Genomic DNA, 26,443 nt, shown 5'->3' with positions numbered 1-26,443 from the left:
TTATGTTCTCCGCCTTGACTCTCCACGTTGGGAAGAGGGTTAACTTCCTGCGGTTGTATGATTTGAAATTTGAAAGCAATACGTGACAAGCCTTTCGCCTTTCACAGACTCCGTGCCGGTCAGCAAGCGTGTGTTACGTACCCCCTCTGCGCGGCAACTTTCAGGTTCAAAGCTGATTAGTGGGATGATGTGGGTCAGATTGGTTCCCTGCCCGGTGTTGATGGTCCTCCTCTGGGGAAAATGGGGTCTGTCGGGGCTGTTTGTGGTCACTGGCGTGAGGCTGACCCTCCCAGCCATTTTGACGGTGGAGAAAGTTCTGGTGAGTGGCGTTGCCTCAGGGCTTGCTCGTTTCTGTGGGTCAGATGTGGACAGAGCTCTGTGACCGTGACTGACCGGACCAGGTCCTTTCCTTTGAAGATGTGCATTTCTATTCAAATCATATGCACTGGTTTGTTGGAGTCGATGGTGTCCTTCTCTTCCAGGTCCTAGGCTTATTTGGAATGAAAAATCCCCTGGTTATATAAGAGGAACCCAAGTACCATTTTCGTACCTGCACTTCTTCTTCACACGGCCCCCGTCCCTGGCAAAGAACCCAGCCCGAGACCCACACTTACGCCAGTGGAGCTGCCATTACCCCACATCCTCTTGGAAATTTCTCTTTGGGAACTGCTGGGGGCGCCTTCTCCTGAGCTTCCTCAGTGGGCCCAAGCTTTAGCCTTTGAGCACAGGGTGAAATTGTTTTGCCGTCAAGTTGAACAGCATATCAGGGACGGTATTTTTCGGGCGTAAAAAGAAGATGAGTCTTACAAAGTCATGAGACCCGCTGTCTTGGGTGGCTTGAAAACTCTGTTTGAAGTCTCCAGAGAAGGGTGTCGGAAATGTGTTCAGGTGACCGTGGCATTGCTGAAACGGCTCTGCAGCAGGCTCCTCTGGTGACTGTTCCGAAGGACGATGCTGACGGTTTCAAAGGTGGCCTTGGGGTCCCCGCACAGCTGCTTCTGGGAGGGAAACCCCACACCGAATCTCTCCCAGATGCTTTGAGCTGACAGTGGAGGGAGAGTCCCCAGGTGCGGAGGGGCAGGGCCCCCCCCCCCCCCATATCCCGCGTGCATCCCCTTCCGCCCTGCAACGCTGACCTCAGGGTGTTCTGCTGTTATCGCCGCGTAGCAGCTGGACCCAAATTTCCTGGGGATCACCTCCCCTGGGATATCCCTCACTAATGCCCCTGCCGCTCTGATGCCCCACCCCCACCACCTTCTCCTGAATTCACCCCTGTGCAGGGCCAGAACACCTGAACAAGGTGTGTGACAAGAGCACAAGGCCACAGGGATAACACTGGGGAGATAAACTAGGGCACAATCTACACTGGAGTGCCGTTCACCCATCTCCAGCCTGTGACTCCCAGTCCAGGACCCCAGGAATGACTTCAAAGACGAGCACACTCTTCACAAAGCCAGGCCCCAAGTCCGCCAGAGTGCCCCCCTCCTGCCGTCCAGGGTCCGTGTCCCTAATTTCCCATACCTGTTCCCTTCACAGATGGCTGCCTCCAGGACACCTCTCCCTTCAGGGGAGCCCCAGGTCTGTGGGTTCAGGGTGATGCACGTCTCAGCATGCCACATAGTGAGCCTGCCCAGGACCCCAAGTGCCTTCCCTCCAGGCCCTTCCCACACACAGCCTTCTGTCCAGGCCACGCCGGTCTGTGGGCCCTGCCTTCCCTAGGGAGAGGGTTAAACTTGCTCAGTCACTGCAGACAGACTTCTCGCCCTCCTGACACCAGAACATTCTCTGAGTTGGCCTCCTGGTTTGGGCAGGATATTGGGTTGTATAGGAGGGCTGCATTCCAGAACCCTCCCTCCCAGCACATTCCTGATGATCACTTAGGGGGCCTCTGTGCCTGCAGTCTCACCAGCCCTCCAGGCCAGACCGGCCGCCCACGGGGCGGCCTTGCGTCTGCCCTGCCCTCCCTCCGGTTTGCTCCTGCTCTGTTCTGCCACAGCCATCTGGGCCCCTGAAGCAGCTGCGTTCCTGCCTCCGTCAGCACCTCCCCTCACCCGGTTCCCACTGGACCGGGACCCTGCTGACAAAGATCAGACTTGCTCTCGGGCACTCCCTTCCCGGGGGCAGAGGAGCCCCAGGGTGGGGGGAGGCTGGACATTTTCTTGGCCTCCTCCCACAAGGGACCCTGGGGACTTTATTTCGTACCCTGGGCTGTGGCCGTCCGCCTGGAACGCTCCCCGACCGCCCTCCGGGTCACATTCTTCAGAAGAACTGGCTCGGTGCTCCCCTCCCGTCCCTCCCGGAGCTGCCCTGCAAGGGTTCTTCTCTGTCTTCTCTGTCTCCCACCAGCCCGTCCATGTAGGGCTTCCCATACCTCTCCCTGCCGCCAAGTCCCCTTGCAGCCTTCCCACGGGGACCTTCTTTGTGGCTGACTTCCTGCAGCCACCACCCAGAACACCTTCCCTCCCTCCCTCCCCAGATGGAGGCGCTTCAGCGGCCACTGAAAGCAGCTGCTGCCTTGACTCAGAATTCCCAGACTCCCTTGCAAGGCCAAGCCGCTCCTTGGGACCCGGCCCCCCAGAGGCTGAGGGAGCCGGGACCGGCTGCCCTCAACTCCTCCTCCTGGACACTATCTTCCCGTTCTTTCCTTGAACACAACTGGGCTTCTACTCTCTAGTCGGGCCTCCTTTCCCTTCTCCTTGATGTGACCCCGCTTCCCGTCGCCCTGAGGGATGTTGGAGGGGCCTACCCTCTTCTTGCAAAGTGGCCCTTTGGCTCAGGCTCCGAGTTACGGCCTCAGATGCCGACTCCCAGAATCGCCACGCCCATGGGGACATCATTCCTAATGGCTTCAGCCACCGTGGTGGAAGGACCCAGGATTCCTTCCCACAGAGCCCATTCTGCCCCCAAAGCCTGCCGGTAGCTCTCATTCTGTCGTTCTCCAAGGAGAGAGATGAAGGCCTTCCCCGCCATGTTGTTGTCTGTCCCTTGGCATCAGACCCTCCCCTCTGAGATGGTGCTCAATTTCCACCGGCCCTGGGGACCATTGTCCTACACCGGTTGTTTCAGATAGGACACACCCCCGGAAACCGGGCAAGGCCTCAAAGGCTCCAACCAGACTGTTTTCTTTGGCCCCATGCTGTCCCCTCCTAGCTCTGGTCACCCCGCAAGCACTTGGGAGTCCTCCTGCCTATGCCTCACACCCTGAGCATCACTCTCTGGCCAGCTGCGACGTCCCCAGTTTCCACGGGGTCTCCTGCCACCGTCCCGTAAAGGCCGCAAGGTCTTGCCTCCAACAGCTGCTGCCGGCGTGAGCCCCGTGCTGGTCGCTCCGCACGCCGGCAGCAGTCTGCTCCCCAGACCAGGCCAGGAGCCTGGCTGCTGTTTTCTTCCCGTATTTTCCTTTTAGCCCTCCCACTCCTGGCAGCCCTGGGGACCTTATTAAGATAATGCAATGTCATTAGCAGTGGCAGAAGGAAGAGGGTTTGTCTCAGACCATCAGGTTACCAAGAAGTCTGGGCGGATGGTGCTGGGAAAGCATTATCGTGACCGGGAGCCCTCGTGGAGGCCGAGGCCCCCGGGCGAGACCCCGCAGCCCTCGCTTTCACTCAGGGGAATGAGCTCATGAGGACAGGCGCATCTTTCCCACGATAAGCTCTCCGGGCTGGAAGGGGGAATGCAGATCAAGGCTCGGGCACACGTGGCCGGGGCTGCTCCCAGTGCAGAGTAAAGGAAGGGGGTGGCAGACAAGGGAATCAGGGTGACCAAGAGCACGTTGGAACTGGAGTAGGGGGTCCTGAGAGCCAATCTGGCAGCTGCAGGCCAGCGGTCAGTCGACAAACGAGCCATGAGCCCCCCGCTGCGTGTTCAGTGCCATGCGCCATCCGCACAGGATACAGAAGGGTCTGGCAGATCCTCACGCAAGCAGATCCGGTACCTTCGGTGCCGCAGACTGAGCGTGAGCGAGGGCTGAGAGAGCAGTGCCAGCCGGGCTCACGCTAAGCGCTGCTCCAGGAGGGACCGGAGGGCTCAGGGTCTCCGCGGACTGGGGCACCTTGGAAAGGGCACCAGAGTGGTCATCAGGAACCCCAGGCTCAGGGCCCTGGTTCTGCCTCTCGTTGCCTGTGTGACTTTGGCCTCCTCCCCTCTCTGAGCCTCAGCTTCCCCACGTGTAACGTGAGGGGCTTGGAGCAGGCGCTTCCTAAAGTTGCCCCCAGGCCCCTGATTCCATTCACATATGGCCCAAGATCAGGGAAGCTGTGGACGCATTACTGCAGCCTCTCTGCCCCAGTTTCCTCACGACAGTGATGGCGACACGTCCTCCATAGGCTTCCGCGAGATAAGGCATAACTGCCGGGTGCCAGCAAGCACCTGGTCCCTGCTACTGGTTAGTACGGAGAGCCTTGGTTCCTTATCTGCAGTAGCCGGGACCAGTGCTCCTCGCCCATCCATGTGCTCCCCCTGCATCATCTTGCTGCCCGGGCTTCCAACGAGACGGGGCTGCAGGAGCCAGGGACAGGGAGGTGGCTCTGCACAGGGACAGCTCAGGAAAACGGCACACGTGATGGCCCCTGCCCTGGAAATAACACGCGTAGAAAATAAAAGCAGCAAAGGCACCTCTGAGCACTGTTTCTTCATCTGCCAAGAGTACCCGTACGGTCAAAAGGGGCCACAGTACGGAGAGAGAGGCTTGGCTCCCGGAGCCCACGCCCTGCAGGGGGGGCAGGGAAGGGGAGACAAATCTGATACCTATGGGGTCATTTGGGAACAGGAGACGGTGATGCTGACACGTTGTCTTCTGTTGCTCCCTCCTTGCCCCTCAGTGACCTGGCTTGAGGTACAGTACTCAGGTCGCAGATGCTCTGGAAGGCGAGGGCGAAGGACGGGGCCTGGGTGGACAGGGAAAGGCTTGTAGAGTATTGCCCTTGAATCTGACCTTGAAAGCTTGGCGGGAGCGGGAGGAGGGGGAGTTGGGAGTGGGAGACATTTCAGGCAGGGCGGTTTGCAAAAGTAAACTGAGAGAGAGGTGCAGGGAGGAGGGGGGCCGGAGCCAAGGGCTCACGGCTGGAAAGGAAGGAGTGCACACGCTGACATCCGGGGTTGGACCTCTGGTGGGAGCCCAGAGATGGAGCGCTGGCGTGGGAACACGAGATCTGCGCAGAAAGGGAAGGACACAGGGTGTGCCAAACATCCACATCTCTCAATATGGCAGGCTCCGCATTGGAGGGAGGGAAGCCTGGAAGCCCAGCTCGTGCCTGCGGGTGGCCAGGATACAAAGTGACCAGAGCACAGCCTGCTAGTGGAAGAGCATATCCATGTGCTGTGCAGGTGCAGTACTGTGGGGGCCGGGGGCGAGCAAGTAGGTGGGTGGTCTCTTTTTTCCCAGCTTCGTTGAGATATGACTGGCGTCTAACATGTAAGCTTATACAATGTCGTGAGACCACAATAACGTGGTGGTGAACACGTTAACACATCCATCACCTCAGATAGGGGTAAAACAACCATAATGCATGAAGCCAACTAGCGAGAAAGAGATTCAGTGTAAGCCCATTACCCAGAACACCCAGAACATTCGAACACTTACAGAACACCAGAGGTCACAATGGTGCAGCCCAGTGTCCCCCCACCATTGTAGAGGTCAGGAAACTGGGGCCCAGGGCAGCTAAGGACCTGGTCCAGTTCTTGGAGTGTGGCTGGCCCCGGGCCTCTCAACGCGCATGTGCATCATATCCACGCGCAAAGGTCATTACAGGAATAAGGAGGAGATGTGACCTTAGAAAGCCATTCCCTCTCTGTCCTCGCTTTCCTCATCTTGAGAGTTAAGGGACTGAATGAAATCAGTATTTTCAAGGTCCTCGCAAATATACTGCTAAAATGCAGGTTACTGGGCGCACTGACTCAGACTGTGAATCACAACATGTTAATGGGATCCTGGTAGACTGGATGATCTCTAACTTTCTTTTCCAGGACTAACATATCATAAGCTTTGCAGCTCTACCCTCCACTGCTCCCACAAAAGTCTCCATTAGGGACGGCCAGCTCCTGCCCAGGGCTGAGCCCCTCCCAAGGCATGCCCCGGTCTTCTGGCCCCAGAGTCCGAAAGCTGGCTGCAAATGCCCTGTTTTGATTGTTCTAGTCTTCACTTTCTGAGGCAGCCCTGACTCCCTCACAGGCTGGAAGTCCCCGGTTTGAAAATCTACCCTTTCTCAACCTCAGAAGAGCTTGCAAACAAACCATACCTCAGACTGCTCCCCATGTTCCTTGGCCCCTTGTGCCTGGACACCTCTGGGAAAGCTGCTTGACTTCTCTGAGCCTCAACTCTTCCTCTAAGTGAGGAAATTATTCTGGGTATGTTGAATCTAACTCATACAGACTCAGCTTCTCTCATCAGTCCTGGACAATAGGAACTGATGTCTGGCCCCAGGTTCAGTTCTGCACAGAGAGGTTAAGTAACTTTCCTGAGGTCACCCAGAAGGTTAGTGGTGGGTCCGCAGCTGCAGCAGGGGCTCCCAGACCCCTAATGGGGGCCCCACTCCTACACCACAACTTGCCTCTCAATAACAACCTCCCAGGGTCATTGAAATGGTGTAGTCGTCTGCCCATAGCAGGTGCTCAGTGAAAGGAAGTCACCTTCTCAGCACTTCCTACACATGCCAGCTAACTGCTGCTAAGATGTGACTTAATCTGGATGCTCTAATGAAAAGCTTGGGAGAAGTTGTGGATATTTACAGTGGGCCCTTAATATCTAAAGATTTACCATTTGCACCGTCCATGATTTGAGGGTGACCCTCAGCATCAATACTAATTATGTGCAACAGTGATTTTGAAAAATATCCACCTTATAAGGTTATGGTGGAATTAAGTGAGTTGATATACTTAAAGCCCCACTGATGACTCCAACGGAGTCCTCCACCGGGCCCTGGTGAGGACACAAGTCCCGTAGCCAGTGAGCGCGCCCAGCTGACCACCTGGCATCGGCATTTCCCTGAGAGCCTAGATGAATGTGTGAGTCCCAAGACACATCCCTCATGACTAGATCGCGTTGCTGCTGGGGCACAAAGGGCACTGTGCACCCCACTTCTGCAGTAGTGAGGAAAGAGGAGTGAGTTCTAGCCTCGGCTCTGCCATTACTCTCTGGGTGGCCCTGTCGAGTTCCCCTTCCTGGGCCCCAGTTTGCCCACCAGCAAAGGTGGCTCTCAAAGTGACGCATGGACCCATGGACCCGCAGCACCAGCAGCGGCATCTGACAGCTTGTTAGGAATGCGTGTTCCCTGCCCTCTCCCCCCGGGGACCTCCCAAAGCACCATCTCCGGGAGTGGGGCCCAGCATGCTGCTTCATCAAGCCCTGAGAGGCGTGCTTAGGCAGGCTCAAGTTTGAGACCCACTGGCCCCTATGCTCGCTTAAGCCCCTTCCTGTTCAAACCCCCCAGTCACCTGGATGAAATGTGGGTTATAGACACCATAAGGGCAGTATGCTGTGGCTGGGGAAGGGAGCGTGGGATGTCACAGCAGGGTGCCATGCAGCCTGGGCGCAGCTGGTGGCTCGTGGGAGGGGCAGGGACGGAGAATGTGGAGGAGAGGAGGGTCTGGTGTGCGGGGACACCTGCCGGCTTCGGAAGCTGCATTCACTTCCTCCTCCCTCCCCCCATCTCCATCTCCCAGGTGCCCTGAGCCTTCCTGGGAGCACAGGTAGAAGGGGTGGACCCGTCCTGGTCCAGTGTACCTAAGAATGTCCTTTTCTCTCCTGCCCCGCCCCTGGGGAAGCAGTCCAAAAATGAGAGCCAGTGAGACCTCTAGCGGCCAGGGGACACCAGGAGACCAGGACCTGCTCCCGCTGTCCTGCGGTTGGTTATATTGAGCATGGTTTAAATCTGGCCATTTCAGGGCGAATGCCTGGGCTCTGCATCTGTTCTGACCTCAAACCCGAGGCAAAAATTACAGACAGATGCCCCACCCGGGGCCACACCTGCGGGGAGGAGGTAGGAGACAGGACGCAGAGCCTGTTGGCCTGCCAGGCCTGGTGGGGGAAGGCTGCGGAAGGACCCCGAGAGGGGTTCTTGCAGCCCACCTGACTCCACTTCGGCCAGGCTGGAAGGCTCCTCTAGCTGCCTTGTGTAGCGCTCGGTCTTTAGGAAGACAGCCCCGCGATGTCAGTGTTCCTTGCGAGATCACCAGGAGGTGTGTTGAATCTAGTTGGACACAAACCCGGATTCTCTCCGTCAGCCCCGGACAATAGGAACTGTGTCTAATGCTAAATTCAGCTCTGTGCAGAGACGTTGAGTAACTTGCCTAAGGTCTTTCAGCATGTTCGCGGTGGGTCTGCAGCTGGAGCAGGGGCTCCCAAACCCCAACGGAGCCCCACCTTTACACCATACCTTCCCTCTGAATAATAGCACGTAAATCCTAAAAAGCTTTGCCCTAGATTAGGCTACATTCTTGTCGCACCTGGCTCTTTTGTAAACCCTGGAATTCTCTGCAGACAAAGAGGAAAGCCCACAGCTTGGGATGCGAAACCACAGTGCAGGAGACTTGAACGAGGTGCGCCCGGCTTCTGTAGCCTCCCAGATTAGTGCCGAGGACAGACAGATCTCCAGAGCCCAGGGGCCAGGATGGGGCAAAGGCACAGGAGGAACAGGAGGGAAGACCTGCCTGGAGACAGTGGGCGTGAAATTAAGGCGCAAGGCGGTGTCAGAGGTTGCCACACCGCCCAAGGGCTAAGGCCAGGCTGCTGACTTGTGGGGAGAAGTGTCCCCGACAGGCCCATTTTCCAGCGTGCCAGCCGGGCCTCCGACAGAGGGTGCGGCTTCCTTACTCGGAGCTGACGAGTAAGCGGGGTCCTGGAGGGAAGGAGGCCTTTCGGGACACCGCTCCTTCTCCAGCCCTCTGATCCAGGTGAGTAGCCACACCCGTTCGCAGTGAGGCCGCGTTTGCAAGTAAACCCTAGCATGGGGGCCCGTTTGCCGTGGCCAGCTGGAGCGGGTTGTGGGGGAAGGGGCTGGGGGGCGCGGCTCCCGGGGTTCCCCGCGGGGACTGACCGCCGCCTCTGCGTTCGCAGGCAGGACAAGCTGAAGATCCACATGCGGAAGCACACGGGGGAGCGGCCCTACCTGTGCATCCACTGCAACGCCAAGTTCGTGCACAACTACGACCTCAAGAACCACATGCGCATCCACACGGGCGTGCGGCCCTACCAGTGCGAGTTCTGCTACAAGAGCTTCACGCGCTCCGACCACCTGCACCGCCACATCAAGCGCCAGAGTTGCCGCATGGCCCGGCCCCGGCGCGGCCGCAAGCCCGCCGCCTGGAGGGCCGCCAGCCTGCTCTTCGGGCCCGGAGGCCCCGCGCCGGAGAAGGCGGCCTTCGTGATGCCGCCCGCGCTGGGCGAGGTGGGCGGCCACCTGGGCGGGGCGGCCGTGTGCCTCCCCGGCCCCAGCCCCGCCAAGCACTTCCTGGCGGCGCCCAAGGGCGCGCTGAGCCTGCAGGAGCTGGAGAGGCAGTTCGAGGAGACGCAGATGAAGCTGTTCGGGCGCGCGCAGCTGGAGGCCGAGAGGAACGCGGGGGGCCTCTTGGCCTTCGCGCTGGCCGAGAACGTGGCGGCCGCGCGGCCCTACTTCCCGCTGCCCGACCCGTGGGCCGCGGGCCTGGCCGGCCTCCCGGGGCTCGCCGGCCTCAACCACGTGGCCTCCATGTCTGAAGCCAACAACTAGGCTGGTCTTTGTCGATCCCAGTCCAGCGGCCCTTGCCTCCTCTCCCACCAGGCGTCCCCTGCCCTACCCAGTGGGTCTGGACTGTTTCTTTCAAATCACAAAGGAAAAGAACGAAAACGTATTAGCAGCAGCAGTGGTACTTTCTAGGCCTCCCAAGGCCTCCTGCACCCCTTTTGGTGGTGTCTGAGGTGGGCATCTCCTCCCACAGGGCCTGGAGCCCAGGGCCTGGCCTCCACCTGGCTGTCTCTCCAGCTGTCACACACAAACTCACAGGGACCCGTGCCCCGAGGAGGCCACACCCTGGGTGCCCAGGAGCACTCTGGAGCTGCGTGTGGGGCTCGATGGAGGAAGGTAGCTTGGCCAGAGGCAGACCAGGTGAAACAGGGACGAGGCCTACCGAGGGGCCTGGGGCGCCCATCCTAGCTGAGCCACCATTCTACGGCAGAGTCCCTGCTGACCCTGCTCTGGTGGGTCACTTTTCTCGTCTCCAGCCATCCCGGGATCCTTGTGGAAAATGCCCTATTGGCAGGGAAGGCTCCTGGAGTCCGGGCCCATTTTTCCTCACCGTCCTGTGACCTTGGACGGGTCGGTCGTCTCTACCCTGCTCCGAAGGGGAGCTGGCAATTTAGTTTCCCCTCTTGCACCCACCCCCACACATATACATACCTGTCCCCCCCCCCGCCCCCCACAAAAGAACTGAGAAGGTGGGAGCTTTGCACGCCTAAAGTCTCTGGTGAAACCGTCTATCTTGCCGGATTTAGTTTTTTCACATCCACCTCTCTATTAGCACAGGTGAGGAATGTGGCCACCCTAGACAGGAGTGACAAAGAAGGGCTGAGATGTGCCGTGTCCACAGGCAGCTGTGGGGAACTCCAAATACTCCCCACCTCTCCAGGCAGGCAGGCCATGGTGTAAGCCAGGGCCCCTGGGGACGACTAGTTAGCATTGACTCCCTCTCCAGGGCTGTACAAAGTCTCTTGGGACTCCTGGGGCCAACACGGAAGGGCCGAGAGTCACCTCCTAACACCTGGCGGCTGCCCCCCTCTGCCCTGTTTCCTAGAAACAGACAAAACACCCGGTTACCCAGGGTTTATGTTTGTTGTGGGTTTCTCAGGGCTCCGGTATTGCTGGGGATTGCCCCCTTTGCTGTGTTTGAACACCCTCAAGCCCTCCCTCGTGGCTCGGGCAGGAAGCTGGGTGGTTTGGCTTCCCTCGGTGGTGGGAGGCGGGGCCCGGCTCCAGTAGGGGTCTTGGGGGCTCTGTGAGTCACAGCTGCCCACACGCACGCATGCACGCACGCACGCTCTCCCTGGTTCACAAGCTAGCAGTAGGTCTTGAGAAGGAAGACAGCTTTGCTGGCCCTGTGCCTTCCTCTTCTCTCCCCTTTCCTGCCCTCCATCCCTTCTCTTGCTGAGTTTGCCTTTGTTTCTCGGTAGTCCCGACGGTAGGAGGGTTCATCTGCATGGATTACCCAGGGCCGGTGTCCCCAGTCCAGGAGCTGCGGGCACAAGAGACTTCGGCTCTTCCTGTCGCCTTGGCTTCTTCCTGAGCAAACACACACACACAAAAGAACAAAAAGGCCAGAGAAGACCACAGACTCTGTCACTCTCCAGCTCCCCAGAAGAGGACCCTGACTCCACACCCCACCAGACGCCATTCCGACCAGAGGAAACTGGTCCTGACACCCTTCTGTCTTCAGACACCATCCTTCTGGGCAGCCACCTCTTAGACTCCTGTCTCTGTTTCTGACACTTGGTTCTGGGACCCATCAGTCAACATCCCCGTGTTCCCTCCCCATCAGCCAAGGGGTTGGGGCTGACCCAAACTTTCAAAGAAAACAAGGAAAAATGAACAAATTGGAATCCAGTGGTGTTGGGGCTTTGTTTTTATTTTGTAAAGGTAATGACTTCTTATAAACTCAGTTTTTCAGACAACTGGTTAGTTCTTTTTGTTTTCTCTTGGCTGCAATTTGGAGTTGTATATTGTAAAATATCCAAAGATCTTGAGTACTGTATGATCGAGGAGAACTTGACGCAAATGTTTTGTGGGGGTAGGGGTGGTTGTGTTTTGTTTTGTTTCTTTTTCTTTCCTTTTTTCTTTCTTTCCTTCCTTTCTTTTTTTTTTTTTTTTTTTTTTTTTTTTTTTTTTTTTGGTGTTTCAATTTCCCTGTCCCTCTGTGGGGAAACTTTGGAATTTTTTCCTATTTATAACCCTTTTTTATGTGATTGCTTTCTGTAAAACGACACAACAGAGTTTGCCTTAGTGATTCAAAGGACAATCTTCCACAACTTTGGTCGCACACCGCAGCCCGCCGAGAAAACCCCTCAGCTAATTTTCTGGCCTATTTATTAAACAGTATTAACTGACTTGAGTAAATTACCGAGAGTTGCACTTCTGTGAGAGGTGACCAGCCGCTAGTCGATGGGTAGGTGCTCGCTGTAAAAAAGGACGGGGCGCTCGGGTGTCAGGAGCTTACAGTAAATGTCAAAGACCCCTTGGCAGAAAGCACAAACCCGTATGTAGTCGCCTGAAGGCCGGTGTTTCGAGTGACAGAAAGCTGTGCCGGCCCGTTTCCTGGTTCAGGTTGACGTCCTCCTTCCAATTCTTGTTTCAGTTGTCAGTGGGCAGCTGCGAGGTAGGGAGGCCAGAACGTAATTCCTCCGTGTCTCCCGCCCTGCAGACGTGTGAGGCACTATTTGATCGTAAGCTTGCCTGTTGGGATCCCCTTCCTTGCCATGGTAAACATGCTTAGGTACCGAATGCAGCACGTCTCCGGACAGGGCAAATCTGGGTTTCCAGACTCCTCCGAGCTGTGTGTCCTCGGGCTAACCACTTCCCTACTCTGGGCCTCCCTTTCCTCACCTCTAACGACAAAGGGGAGTAAGCACCCAGAGCTTCTCCAAGTGCTCCACCCGAACACCCTCCAGCAGCCGGGGGCAGTCCGTTGGGGAACGGGGCCTGAACGCCACAAAACTGCCCGAAGCCACCTTCCCACAGTGTAAAATTCTGCAGCTGCGGGTTGTGGCTTCGAAAATCATGCGTCCACCTTCTATCACGTAGTAGAGATGCATTTGCCTTAATAGAAAAACATCACCTTGAACTACTTGCCAGTTACACTACTTGTCTTTTCCCCAGAATCTTCTAGTAAAGTCAGAATGTTCCTTAGCGGCCCTGCAGCTTTGAGAGGCCTAAGTTCACGGCTGAGGGCTTGGGGGCCAGCCCAGCTCAGTGCAAGAAATACGAGGCCATGTCGAGATTCCACTCAGCTCAGACATTCTAGGGCCACTGGGTCCTCATCCTGGGGGTCAGTGTCCACTGAATGCTGTAGGCAAACATGGAGAAAGGATAGGGAACTGACTCCAATAGGCTTGGCCCTTGGGGGCTCCTAAACTCATGTGAGTAAACTCTCCTCTAGTCCCGGCCGGGTGGGCATTCCATAGAAGCCCTGCCAGGTATGGCCTGCTCCCTCGGGCTCCAAGGAGGTTAGGGAGTTGGGGTTCTGTCAGCAAAGGAACTCCCAACACAGGGCGGGAGGGAAGGGTCGGAGAATGAGGCCACTGAGGACAGGCCGAAGAAACGTGTGCCTCTTAACCCACAGGGGAAGGCTTAAGGGAATACGTTCGAACAGACCTTGGAACTTCTAAAGCCCTGTCAGGTAGAGGGAGGGTTGGACCAAAAGTCTGGCCAACTCAAACGGATAGGAGGGAGATTCCAGGAGGTAGCTGGGTGTCCAAACAAAGGAAGATAACTTCTAGCATCTGGAGTTGCCCTAAAGAGGCATGAGGTCCCTTGTGAGGCAGTGAGCTCTTAGTCATTGGAAGGCTTCAACACAGCCTTTCAAGAATGCCAGAGAGGAGAGTCTCCTCCAGAAGAAGGAGGGCTGCTCCCTGGGTCCCTTCCGTCTGATTTGGGAAAAGGCGAATATATATCCTCACGTGAGCCTGGAAGGACTGTGCCAGAGAGAGTGGGTGACACGTGGAAAAGATGAGCTGGGAAAAGTTCACCAAACTCAGCTCGGTGGCCCAGGGCTGTCCGCCCTCCCCCACCCGCAGCCCTCCTCCGGCCACCTCCAGCAACGCGGGGCCAGAGAAACGGGACCCTGTACAAAAGGCCCTGACTTATTTTGAGGCCCTTCTGTGACCAAACAGTAATGAACCAACAGGAATGAAGACCGTCTCTCACCCTGGGCCTTTATCTGTCCCCAGGGCCCGAACTTACGGCGGAGAACAAAGGTCTCCACTTGGCGGGCTGCAGCAGTCGGTCCGTGTCACATCCCGGCAGCCCTCTCCCCAGACCCCGTTCCTCCTCGTGTCCTGCGACCTGGCCAGCTCGTCCTCCCTGAGGGTTTTCCAAGCTTACCGCAGTGGACAGGCGGGCATTTCCAGAAACAGCCCAACTGTGTGTTGCCCTTGTGTGTGTGTACTTGCCCTTCTGAGCGCCAAATGCCGTTAGGGCTTCGTAAGGGAAAGAGAAAGAGCAGGGCCTCCTGGCCACAGGCTCCCTCATCCGACAAGTCTGTCGCTCTCCAGGAGTGAAGGGTCAGGAGGTCCTGCAGGATGGAAACTGCCACCTGCAGGCAGAGGGTCGGAGGCCCCTCCAGGGACCCGAGACAAATTCCGGAATCAAAAACGTTTGTATCCGGTGGCCTACTTCCCGAACCCCCCAACCCCTTCCCACCCCCCCACCCCCCCACCCCCGCCGTGTCACCCTGTCCCCTTCTCCGGGTGCCTCTTCCTATCCCAGCTGTCTTTCAGGACAGAGGGAAGCACTCTGTCTTCTCTTCCCTGCCCTCTGTTGACACCCTGATGGGAGCCTCCGAGGGTGAACGTGACTCACAGGCTCCCTCTCCCGGCCTTTACACACCCCTGCTCCTGGTTCAAGGTGGAAAGAAAGGCCCTGGAGCAAAGCGGTTTCAGGCCTCAAGCAGCCAACAGGTATGGCTGATTCCGACGGACAGCCTTGAAATCACCCCTGGACCTCCCCCGCCGCCCCCCACCTCTCCCCTACCCTGCTGAGGGGTGCAGGAGTGGAGGGGGTTGCAGGAAGCAAGCAGATAGCCCCTCTCCCCCCTTTCAGCTTTGAAGCACTGAGGACTGAGTCAAACAGGCATTTCCAGCAATTGATGGGGAGAGGATTCCCTGGGGAGGCTTTGCTCTTTCTTTCCCTCTTACCACATCCTGGGCAGGGGCTGTTGTGACCTTGAGGGACAGAGCCCACACGGCCGAAACCAAAAACTCTGGGCCCAGAAACGGACTGACAAATAAGGACAAAACATCTCAAATCTGGACCATCCTGGAAAACCTGGAAGCTGATCACTTGAGCTGCAGCCAGGCACGCGCGACCGCACACCCACACATGCACGCGCAGCCGCGCGCACACGTGCACGCGCGCACATGCACGCGCACGCACACACGCTCACGCACACAGAGTCGTCACACAAATGATACGCAGGCGGATGTCGTCCCTCCTTGTGACAATAGGAGACGCGGCAGTGCACGGACAAGCCCCAGCAAGGCCATTTTCCCCACAGGCCTCCCTGCTGGAATATTTATAACGCGTACTCTCATTCTCATCCTTGGGATTCCTCTATTCAACCATGAACTTTGACCCTGGCCATAAATGCAAAAGAATAAACAAAGGGGTTTCTGGAATAAGGAAGGAAGATAGAGTGAATCAGACCCTTTCCCGTGTTCCTCTAAAAATGAATACATCACACACACAACCTCTGAGTGACATTAAGTGCTTTATGTTTCCTCAGAGGACTCTTACATCCATTGGTTGACTGGATTTCAGCCCAATGCGGCACATATCCTTATCCCTATTTGTAGCAGTTGAGATTCTTAGCCAAACAGCAGAACCCATCCAGGTAGCTTAAGTAGAAAAGGCATTTATTAAAAATGAGAAGTCTCTTACAGAATCTCCACAAGGGCCGAAGAGTCAGGCTTGCAGTCACCAAGATCAGTTGCGCAGGTTGCATACTGCACAACACCAGGACCCTTGAAGAGGCACTACTCCCACCTAGACAGACCTGTATGTTTGTTGTAACAGACACCAGGTTTGTATATCACAGCCATTTTCCAGCAGATGGCAGTCAAGTGTTCAGAAGTGGTGCCCTTGTCAATATTGCACAAAGCCCAAGGCCTGGAAGCCAGGAACAACCCCAGGGCGCGCTGTGCCACATTGTTCCAGCGGAGATCTGATTGCTGCCGCTGCTAGGCGGAGACCCCACCGCTCACCCTAACACCGGCCCGTGACCCCGGAGCGCCACCCCGTGGCCCACTCCCCACCACCCTGCTGCCCGAAGAAAACACATCCCACACAGCTGGACCTCCTCACCTTGCTCCCCGCCGCGTGGCACCCTGCGCCGGTGCATCTGACTACGACAGCTCACGGCCCATGCCTCGCGGCCTAACCACAGGCCGCCTGGGAAAGTAAGCCTCCGGCTTCTGCCTTGAGAGGGAAGGACTCATGACGCATATTCTCCAAATAGGAAAAGAGTTCCAATAATGTGGCCTCAAAACACACCACATACCAAGCGGTTTTCTGCAGATGGCGGGCGGGCCCGAAGCCCGAAGCGGCCAGACGGTTGAGGACAGGGGGGCAGGGTCGGCGAGCTGTGGCAGAGACGGGGCTGGAACCCGGATGCGCTGCCTCCTCGCCACCGCACGACGCCGTCCCCTCAGAAGCTGAGGCCCAGAAAGAGCCAAGGAACAGAATTCAGACAATTTAGACGAATGTAGACAGTTTTAGACGATTCAGACAAAGCTCGTACCGGCCGTTTTCTGCCCCCCCCCCCCCCCCCCCCGACACGCCAAGGGCTCTGCAGCCCTGGAAAACCCTCGTTCAGAGCTCCCCCACCCCTTGCCCCGGAGACATACAAGCCTGCCACCCCGGAGTGTAACCTTCGCCAGGCTGGGTCCCCCTTGTCCCCCTCTTCCTCCCTGCAGGGACCCAGAACTTTAACCCACATTGCTCTGCCAGTGCCGAGATTCAGGCCCAGGCTCAGGCTCCCTCCTCAAAACGGGCTTTTCTAGTTTAATCCGCACAGCAGAGCCCGCGTGTGGGCTTTACTGACAATGGCTTCGTTATCTTGCCATTTCGATATCATTCCTTACAGGAACGGCATTCTGAGACGCAGCGATGCATTTTCATTTCCTAAAGGCTGGGGTTTCCCACGAAGGTAGGCCTTTGCGGGGTGGGGTGGGGGAGGGAGGGCAGGAGGGGGAGGAGGGTGTGGCATAGCAAGAAAGAAGGGAACAAAATGATACGGGGCTCGCCACCTTCCTTTCTCCTCCAGATGGAGCTGCTAGTGGCTGGAGAGGATTCCAGAGTCTCCCTCCCCGTCTGCTTTGAGCCCAGCCTCTGCCCCCGGGGACTGACCCAGAGCTTCTGTCCGCCCTGGAGCCCCCGTGTTCCCGGGCAGCCTTGCTGGGCGCCATAGAAAGAAGGAGGTGACATCTCAGAGAGCTGTCGTGGGGCTGGAGGAGGCCTGTGGAACACCAGCCCCGCCTGCCACTTAGTAGGTGCTCAATCCACATTGGTTTCCTTTTTTCTTTCCTCTCTGCCCCTTCAACGCCACGCAAAATAAGTATGCTCATGTCTGTTTTTCACCTTTTTTCTTTTGTGTTGCTTTTATTCCTCCAATGGAAGAGGAAGGAGGGAAGGCGAGAGGGGCCGAGGGAGGGAGGAAAGGACCAGCTCACACGGCTTATCCCGGTGCTTGTCTGAGTTGTTGTTTTGGATAATCCAGTGATGGGGGTTAATCGGCTGCCGGTTCCTGTGGGAAAGCTGGGAGAAGGAAACGACGAGGACATCCTCTTTCTAAATTAGACTATGGAGCTGGTGATTTCTCAGGGTTTGCCTGGCATGGAAAGCTGTTTGAAGACACCCAGGGAGACCCATTCAACAGCAGAACTTTGATTACCGGTGGCTGCGGCCTCCTCTCCAGATGCTGCCCGATGATAGCCCGGGCCCCCTCGGTCCCCACCCCGGGCACCACAAGGACCGCTCTGGGGCTGACAGCGGCTGCCACACACCTGGAGGGGAGGGAGGCGAACAGAGGCATGTGCCTGTCCCACATGCCAGGAAAGGAGTCGTGATTTCAGAATCGGAGCCTAAAAATTTGGCTCGGAAAGATGAGAAGGGTTCTCAGCACGGCCCTTCGGCCTGGAAACCAGGCCCCCGCCCCTGGCTCCATGTTTTAAAGGGCTCCCCGCGGGTCCCAGAATCTCAGGAGCCTGTGCCCTTTCTGGACGGCACATGCTCAGAGTACCTGAGACCCCCACCCCCCACCCCCACAACTCCCAGCAGACCCCTCCCCAGGCCTTTCGGAGGGCAGGTTGCTGCAGGAGTCCCTCCCACTAAGCTGAGGGACAACCAGGGGTGGCTGTTTACTGGGGAGGATGGACACAACTCACACCTGCGGACTGGGGCGCGAGCCAGCGAGACCTCTCAGCGTTTGGGACAGGCAAGCAGCTGGGGGGTGGGAGTGGAAGCCGGGACGTGGCTGTGGGCTGACAGACCAGCTCTGCCCCACCAGAACCCCAAGGAACCTAAGGATCTAGTGAACCCAGCTTTCTAGGTTTTTCTGAAGGTATGCTCGGCAAGATTGGAGACCACAACTTAATTTATTTAACAATCTGTTAGCTTGATTTATATGTTTTGACATAAGACATGGGGACCTCTACTTGTCTCCTTGCCCAGGCCTGCAGGTGTTGGGGGAAAGACCAAGGGAAGCCATGGTGGTCCCAGAAGTTCTAGAAAGGAAGGACGTGGGTGTAGAGGTCTGGCGGGGCTGGGGTGGGTCTGTCGCTGAATTGCATGGTGACTTCCCGTGAAATTATCTGCATTTTATTGAGGGAGCAGGACCGAGTAGCCTGCCGGAAAGAAGGGGCTCCATTTTCCCCCACCACTGCCCTTCACCCCCCTCTGCTGGATCTCCCTTCCCTGACTCCATGTTTTGAGAAGGCCCTGGACATTTTCTGGTCGTGCTCGGATATAAGAAAAGTGTCATTCTCAGTTATGTGAACCGGTTTGGCCAGCCCAAACCAACAGCAAAATGTCCGTCCCTCTCCCGTCTCTGCACCCCTCCTATGCTGCCCTCCACTCCTGCCACACCTCAGGCTCCTTCCTAGAGGGGGACGGGAACAGCGGCTCTCTGTAACAAAATGTCACACGCTGGATGGCTTAGACGCAACAGGAACGTGTCCCTCGTGGTCCTGGAGGCTGGAGGCGGGAGCACAGTAGGGTTCAGCTGAAAGCCCTCTTCTGGGCTGCGGACGACCATCTCCCTGCTGTGGGCTCGCAGAATGGAGAGCAGAGAGAGGAAGCCAGCTCTCTTGTGACTCCTCTAACAGCACTGATTCTATCACGGGACCCCATCCAAATGACCCCGTCTCATCCCAATCGCCTCCCAAAGGCCGCACCTCCCAAGAGCATCACGTGGGGGCAGGGGCTCAACATCTGAATTTGAGAAAGACACAAGCACTCAGTCCCTAACAGGCGCCTGCCCCTCTGTGTACCACGTCCCCACACACCCACTAGCTACTGGTCCTGGCTCCTCTGGGAGCCAGCAAAGAGGGGGCATGTGGGAGAAGGGCAGGACGACACCGCAGGTGGACGGTGCCCTGGGAGTGGCAGATGTCCGAACGCTGACTCGTGCTCCCCCCATTCGTGCTCCACCCCTCCCCCGTTCCCTGATGGAGAAGAGCCTTCCCCCCCCCCCCCCCCCCGGCTGATTTCCTACACCACCTACAGTATCCCTGCAAACCAGTCGGAGTCCTGAGGAAAATGACAGAGGGGGCGATGGCTTACGCTGCATGAAATGTTCCCCTGCCTGCAGGGGTCTCTTCCCCCGTGTCCGGGTGTCCCGGCGTTGGTTCCTCCATGAATGGGGGGCAGACGACAGAAGGGGTTCCTGGCGCCTTACTTGCCAGTTTCTGCAGCCTCCACTGGGTGACCAGCTGGACACTGAGACGTTCCGACCCTCGACATTTCTCTCCTCAGGCCAAGGCTGTAGGCCCTGGTGAAATGTACGTGTAGCCTCCAACTTGATTTTACTGGGCCATCCAAGACAAGTGCCTCTCTGATCTTTATGGCCAGACATACAGAACAGCGGGCCAACAGAAGCACTAGGACAGGGACCGGTGTAGGCTTTCTGTTCTCCTTCGAATGCAGCAGGCGAGGGGCTTGTCCGCGAGCCAGGGGAGATCGACAAGGAAGCAGAAAACAGATTTGTTAAAAGGATACTGTAGCTCGGGCGACCGAAGGGAAGTTGGAGGGCCAGCCTCAGAAAACAGGGAGAAACCAAAAGCCGCAGGACATCGGCATCACCGTCAGCATCCCGAGAAGCCGCCAGGCCGTGACCGTCCCCTCATCTGGGCGTCACTGTCTCCGGGTGTGAAGTCCCAGGCAGGACCGTCCAAAGAGCCAAGGCTACAGCCCGGTCTCCCCCTCTAGCTGCTGAGAGACGGGAAAGGGTACTCCTGGCCCTCCAAGCCTCTGCATCTTACTGCTTACTTATTGGGGGTGTCGCCCAAATGGGAGAGTGACTGAGTGCAAGAGCACCGAAAGGTGACAGAGCTCAGGTGCAGTCAGCGGGCTTGGCCTGGGGACCCCAGTCCTCCGTCATTTCTCTCGTCTGTTCATACAAGGAAGAAACGTCATTACGGCCCTGATGCTAACAGCGGGGTCTGACCGTTACTTTGGATTTTTCTGTTTTGAAGACACTTAGCCGTGATGTCGCGACTTCTGAGAGCTTCCGTTTGTCATTTGGAATTCCTTTTTACCGCTGCTCAGGGCAGCCTGATGGGCTGGCCAGAATTTAGGAGGCTGGTTTCAAAGACTTTTTTCTCCGCCGCCAATTCTCTGGGCGACCTTGAGAAAGTTACCTCAACTCTCTCAATCTGTATTTTATCATCTGGAAAGTGAGGGGGCGGGTGACATGGGCCCCGGGATTTCTTTCTGCTGTCATGTCTCAAGATCCCATGCTTCTGCGTCAAGGACCGCTAGAACTAGGCCTGATTTGCCAACCAAAGGCCATCCTCAACTCTTCCCAGGATTGAAGCTGCCCGACACACAGGATGGGGGCCTAAACCGAGGCTGCGTGATGTAAGCATTGTTGACAATGACGCCCCAGATCCGAAATAGCCCCCTGGGGGTGCCATTCGATCCCAAACACACCAAGCAACACGCAGAATTGCTTCCCCTCCTGTGTCTCCGATGGGGGTGAGCCTGCTGGACGTTCTATTCTCATACGTGCACACGCGCGAGCCCGCATGCAGACGCGTGCACGCACACACACGCCTGCGTCGTCACCCCTGTGCTTAGGGTTGCGTGTGTGACTAGCTCTGCAAAACGCGTTCGTTTTCGGGAGTTGTGCCTTAACTGCAGACCCGGAATGCGTCCTCGGGCTTCCTGTTCACACTCTCTCTTTATTTCTCTTTCTCACTTTATTCTCTGTGTGGGAGAGGTTACCTGTCTGCGGCCAGCCCGGTTAGCATCCATGTACAGAATAGGCTCTGGCCGGGAATGTCCAGACACCGGACAATCGGGTCTCTCCGGGGTGACCGTGTCCTCTCTCTACCCTTCCCTGCTGTCTGTGGAGGGGTGGGAAAGAAGGGAAAGGCGGGCAGGAGTAGAAGGTGATGAAAAGCACCTTTGAGGGGCGCCTGGGTGGCGCAGTCGGTTAAGCGTCCGACTTCAGCCAGGTCACTATCTCGCGGTCCAGGAGTTCGAGCCCCGTGTCGGGCTCTGGGCTGATGGCTCAGAGCCTGGAGCCTGTTTCCGATTCTGTGTCTCCCTCTCTCTCTGCCCCTCCCCCATTCATGCTCTGTCTCTCTCTGTCCCAAAAATAAATAAACGTTGAAAAAATAAATAAATAAATAAATTTAAAAAAAATAAAAATAAAAAAAATAAAAAGAAAAGCACCTTTGAGGTGAACACTCGAGGGGACAGAAGTGGATAGAGGCAGCCACTTTCCACTTTTGTCTGAAGATAAATTCCGTCTCCACGACCGGAGTCAAGGTTGCACCCTGGGGGTACCCGGGCCCTACCCATGTTACCTGGTTACGTGTCTTCCCCAGCAGAACCTAGCTCCTTGAGAAGCATTCCAATTCTTCCCGCCTGCTCAAGATTGTCCAGGACCCTGCCTCGAGGACACTGGCTTCTCTTTCCCCGGAAGCCCCTTTTCAAGCCACTAGGTAGATCAGAACTCAGCTTCTCATCTGGCCCCGGTCAGTCTGTCACAAAAGCTTCTCAGAAATGATTCCAGAACCTTTGCCTTGGCCTCTCCACCTTATCCAATGTCTCCTCTCTAAGCCAGTTTTTCTCAGATGACAGCTCCTTCTGCTGCCTTAAGAGACCGCACCACCGATAGACCCAGGCCCAGACCATCAAATGCCCAACACCAGGCCAGCAGGGAGACCGCCCTCTGCCCTGCTCAGTAGGCTGTCCACACTGCCTCCCTCAAGTCCTGCCCAGCTCCCCTCCCGACCCGGCGCAGGATGCTCTAACGCGAGTGGCAGGGACCATGCAGCTGGGGAAGCAGGCCACACACCCGCAGTGAGATTTCACCGCAGGCAGCTCCGGGGATTTGTCAGTTCCCCCCCCAACTCCCCGTGGAACTTCTGTCCCCACTCCCCTGACCATCTCCAACCTTCTAGAAGGGATAGTGATGGTGGCCATAGCAGCAAGCTCCCTTCTCTGTCCCCCTCCCTGCTCCCATCATCTGCCCCTTCCCCACCCTCCCTCCAACGTACATGCATCCCAAAGGCTTTCGTGGTAAAATTTCTGGTCAAACCACCCTGGCCTCCTCCTGGCCCAGGAGCTAGCCCTTGGCAAGGACCTTGTCCCCAGCACCCCCAGAACCCAGGATGCTACAGCTAGCTGGGAGAGCCTTAGCGTTAGTGACTGTATCTGTGGCCCAGAGCCCCGTGTTTCAGAGGGCCCCCCTGGGGCCCGTCTCCCGCTGTGTCTGTCCCCATGGGTCAGAAGTCCATTGGGTGCGGTCAGCGAATAAAATATAGGGTACCCAATTAATTTTCAATTGCAGATAAACAATTTAAAAAAATTTTTTTTTTAATTTTTTTTTCAACGTTTATTTATTTTTGGGACAGAGAGAGACAGAGCATGAACGGGGGAGGGGCAGAGAGAGAGGGAGACACAGAATCGGAAACAGGCTCCAGGCTCTGAGCCATGAGCCCAGAGCCCGACGCGGGGCTCGAACTCACGGACCGCGAGATCGTGACCTGGCTGAAGTCGGACGCTTAACCGACTGCGCCACCCAGGCGCCCCTAAAAAAAATTTTTTTAATGTTTATTTATTTTCGATAGAGAAACAGAGCACAAGCAGGGAGGGGCAGAGAGAGAGAGAGGGAGACACAGAATCCGAAGCAGGCTCCAGGCTCTGAGCTGGCAGCACAGAGCCCGACGTGGGGCCCAAACCCATGAACCGTGAGATCATGATCTGAACCAAAGTCGGACGCTTAACTGACTGAGCCACCCAGGCACCCCCAACAGCAATAATCTAATAATCTTTTAGTTTAAGTATGCATTTGAGATATAGTAATATATATATACATATATATATATTTGTATTGTTGTTTATCTGAAATTCAAATTTAACTAGGTATCCTGTATTTCCATTTGCTAAATCTGGTAACCTCATCACATGGGGATGCGCCCACTTGGAGCATATTCTGGGCACCTGGGACCTTGCATAAAGGGCCCAGAACCCACTTCCAGGGCTCTGCAGTTTCCTTTTCCTGTGGGTGTCTGGTCCCCCCAGGGTGTGCCCTCCTAGGCCTGGAGGCATCAGGTCTAGGCTGGGTGTCCACACACGCTCTGGAAGTCCCTCGTGGGGAGGTAGGAGCCCGGGGTGGGGAAGAGAAAGGGCAGGTCACAGGCGAGGGGCCTCCACTTGTAGTCTTATGGTAGCCAACTAATGTTAGCGGTGGGCCTGCCCAAAGCAGGTGCCTCCTGCCCAAAGCAGAACTGTGCGGTCTGCACCTGTTACACCTGTTACACCTCTGCCTGCAGTAACAGCCGCATAGGACAGTGGGGTCCCCTGAGTTGCTGGCCAGCATGAAGCAGTGCTGTGATGATGGGCTCCCTGGGGCTCTGCTCTTAAGCCACTACTGGCTTTATTGTTCAAGAGTGTATCTCAGACCACAGACGCAGAGAGCCTGGGTGACGCATTGGAATTTAATGACCCTCCTGCCCGGAAGCTAGGTAGGCCCTGGTTGACAGCCGTGAGCCTCAGTTTCTTCAAAGATAAAACCGGAAGAGTTCCTATCTCTTGGATGGATGTGAAAATTAAGTGTGATTAGACAAAACCGTGGTTCCCAGGGACTCGGGGCGGGGAGATGAATAGGGCGCCTGGAGGATGTTTAGGGCCAATGAAACTACGATCCACGGTGGCGGATGCCTGTCTTGATATACTTGTCAAAGCCCACAGACTGTACAAGGGCACCAGTGACATCTAACATAAACTATGGACTTTGCGTGATAATGAGTCAGCATAGGTTCATCCATTGTAACAGATAAGCCACTCCCTTTCAGGGTGACAATGGTAGGGGAGGCTGTGCTGGGGAAGGAGGCACTGGCCTAGGGGGGCACTCTATTTCTGCTCAGTTTTGCTGTGAACTCAAAACGGCTCTAAAAAATTAGTATGATAATGAATGCACCACGGCCTAACATATGTCACCTAGCCATTCAACAGACATGTTTTGAGCGCCTACTGCAATCTTACTACTTATGGATAGCTAAATCCGAACAAGGTAGGTATTCCTTCTCGAGTTAGAGCGAGACTCGGGAGAAATCTCCCCAGAGGAAGAAAGCACCCCCGCGGGTCACAGAGACCTCAGGGCGGCCGCGCCAGGGGGTCACGGTGCAGACGCGACGGCCCGGCGATGCGGGGGGGGGGGGGGGGGGGGACGGGGGCTCCCTGAGTCTGACTCGGACCTGGAGCGGGGACAGAAGTGGGGAGCGGGAACCAGCGGGCCGAGATCCCAGACGGGGCACCCCGGGAGGCTCACATGGGAAACGATTGTGGAAGCACCCCCGCCGCCCTCCTCCTCTGAGCAGCCCTGACGCGCTCAGACCTGCGCCCGGGTGGGCCCGGGCCGGGCGGGAGGCGGAGAAGCTGGGAGAAAGGGAAAGGGACCGCTTGCCGCCGCCAGTTCCGCCGCGCCCCCGTGTGGCCGCCGCGCGCAGCTACGCAGCTCGGGGAACAAAGCGCTTGGCGGGGGCGGGGCCGGAGGGGGCGGGGCCGGCGGGGGCCGCGCGTGTTGGGGGCGGGGCCCAGGGGCGGAGGCGGTGCTGGGTCCCAGGCGCTGCGGGACCCCGTGAAGAAGGGTCGGGACCGCGGGAGCACCCACAGCCCACCTGAAAGGAACTGTGATTCCAGACTAGGCTGCTGGAGATTACTCGGGGGGGGGGGGGGGGAGGGCGGGGTGCAAGCAGGGGGAGGAGGAGGGGCTGTGACACCCCACCCACTGGGAAAGATCGCTCCCAGAAGCTCCAGTGTGAGCGCTGAGCGGCTGGAAGAAATCCGCTTTCGGGAGGTCTTGAAGCAGAGAGAGGGAAGAGCGCCCCGCCTTGGAACAGAAGCTTCCGTTCACTTAGGGAGCTCCAGAGAGCCATTCTTGGGCTGAGCCGAGAGCCAAGGCCCTGGATGCCCCACCCTCCGTCCGAGGCCTCGGATGTGCACCGAAGTTAGCAGAGATGCGGGGGAGCACACGGGAGAGGGTCCCCCACGGGAGAGGATCCCCCACCCACGTGCAAACAACCCGGAGACCCCTCCACACCATCACCATGTCCAGAGCAAGGGGGCCCCTCCTGTCCAGGACCTTAAACCACCCTCAACTACTCTCACATTTCTCTGTGTCCCTTGGTCCTTGCCATGCCCTGCCCCCAGAGGCTACCCTTGCCCAGCACCATCTCGGGAGGAGGAAATGCCACCTTCCCCCCCAAAACAAAACCCAGAGCTGCCCAAGTTGGCAAGGGGAGAAGACTCTGGTGAGGATGGGGCATCGGTGCCGCCACACTTGCTTCCAGGCTTCCACCCAAAATTGGCATAGGACCCATCCCTTAACCTTCCTGCTTGGCTGAGCGCAGCCTGGCGCATCCACTAAGGCGTGACTGGGGGCGTATTGGCGGGGGGTGGGGGGAGGCGGTCAAGGATGATGGAAGAGAAACAGATGGGAATTTTTCTGAATCAAGACCCTCTGCCTTCAGAGACAGAGCTCCTTGGTCAGCTCCCTGAGCCACTTGTCTTTCCTCCATGACACACATCCTGGGCCAGCTGGCGAGGGACGGGGTGGGGGGGGGGGGGTGCACAGCAGGTCCCCTTCTGCCTCCCAAGGCCAATCTCAAGGGTAGGGGAGAGATCCAGAGAACCTCCAGGGAGCACTCACTTTTTCCTCAGAAACTGATATCCCTGCAGGGTGGCCTTGTAGACCCCACAGGACAGTCACTTCAGCCTAGGACACACACACACACACACACACACACACACACACTGAGCCCGGCCCCAGCTGTCAGTTGGAAAGGATATGAACTCTTTCCTTTTCACACAGCCTTTGGCCACGGACATCCCATTTCCCCAGCCCTGCCCCCTCTGCCTGGGCCATTGAGCACAGGGCACCCAGTGGCCAGCACCTCCATCGAGGATGCTAATGGAGCTCCCACCATGTACAAGACCCTGTGTGAGCACTTTGCACTGTCCCGTCCAGCCTGGTG

At 57.1% G+C, this 26,443-nt stretch overlaps 1 protein-coding gene and 1 long non-coding RNA gene across 6 annotated transcripts in view; both read left to right on the top strand.

The window, feature by feature from the left end:
• Positions 1-9,836, top strand: part of ZBTB7C (zinc finger and BTB domain containing 7C) — a 349,974-nt gene extending 340,138 nt beyond the window's left edge. For all 5 annotated transcript variants that reach the window (XM_086682916.1, XM_086682919.1, XM_086682918.1 and 2 more), the window contains one exon: positions 9,053-9,836. In XM_086682916.1, coding sequence (XP_086539042.1) covers positions 9,053-9,704 — 652 coding nt within the window. In that variant the 3' untranslated portion in view covers positions 9,705-9,836. The remainder of the gene's footprint in view (positions 1-9,052) is intronic.
• Positions 9,837-14,441: 4,605 nt separating this feature from the next.
• Positions 14,442-17,314, top strand: LOC147575609 (uncharacterized). Its single transcript, XR_015242744.1, has 3 exons — positions 14,442-16,289; positions 16,822-16,884; positions 17,002-17,314. It is a non-coding gene; the product is annotated as an uncharacterized LOC147575609 (long non-coding RNA).
• The last annotated feature ends 9,129 nt before the right edge of the window (positions 17,315-26,443 follow it).

Source organism: Puma concolor, chromosome D3 (genome assembly GCF_028749965.1).
Source record: "Puma concolor isolate L17-30 chromosome D3, mPumCon1.1.hap2, whole genome shotgun sequence".
Taxonomy (NCBI): Eukaryota; Metazoa; Chordata; class Mammalia; order Carnivora; family Felidae; genus Puma; species Puma concolor.
This window is presented reverse-complemented; position numbering and strand designations above follow the sequence as displayed.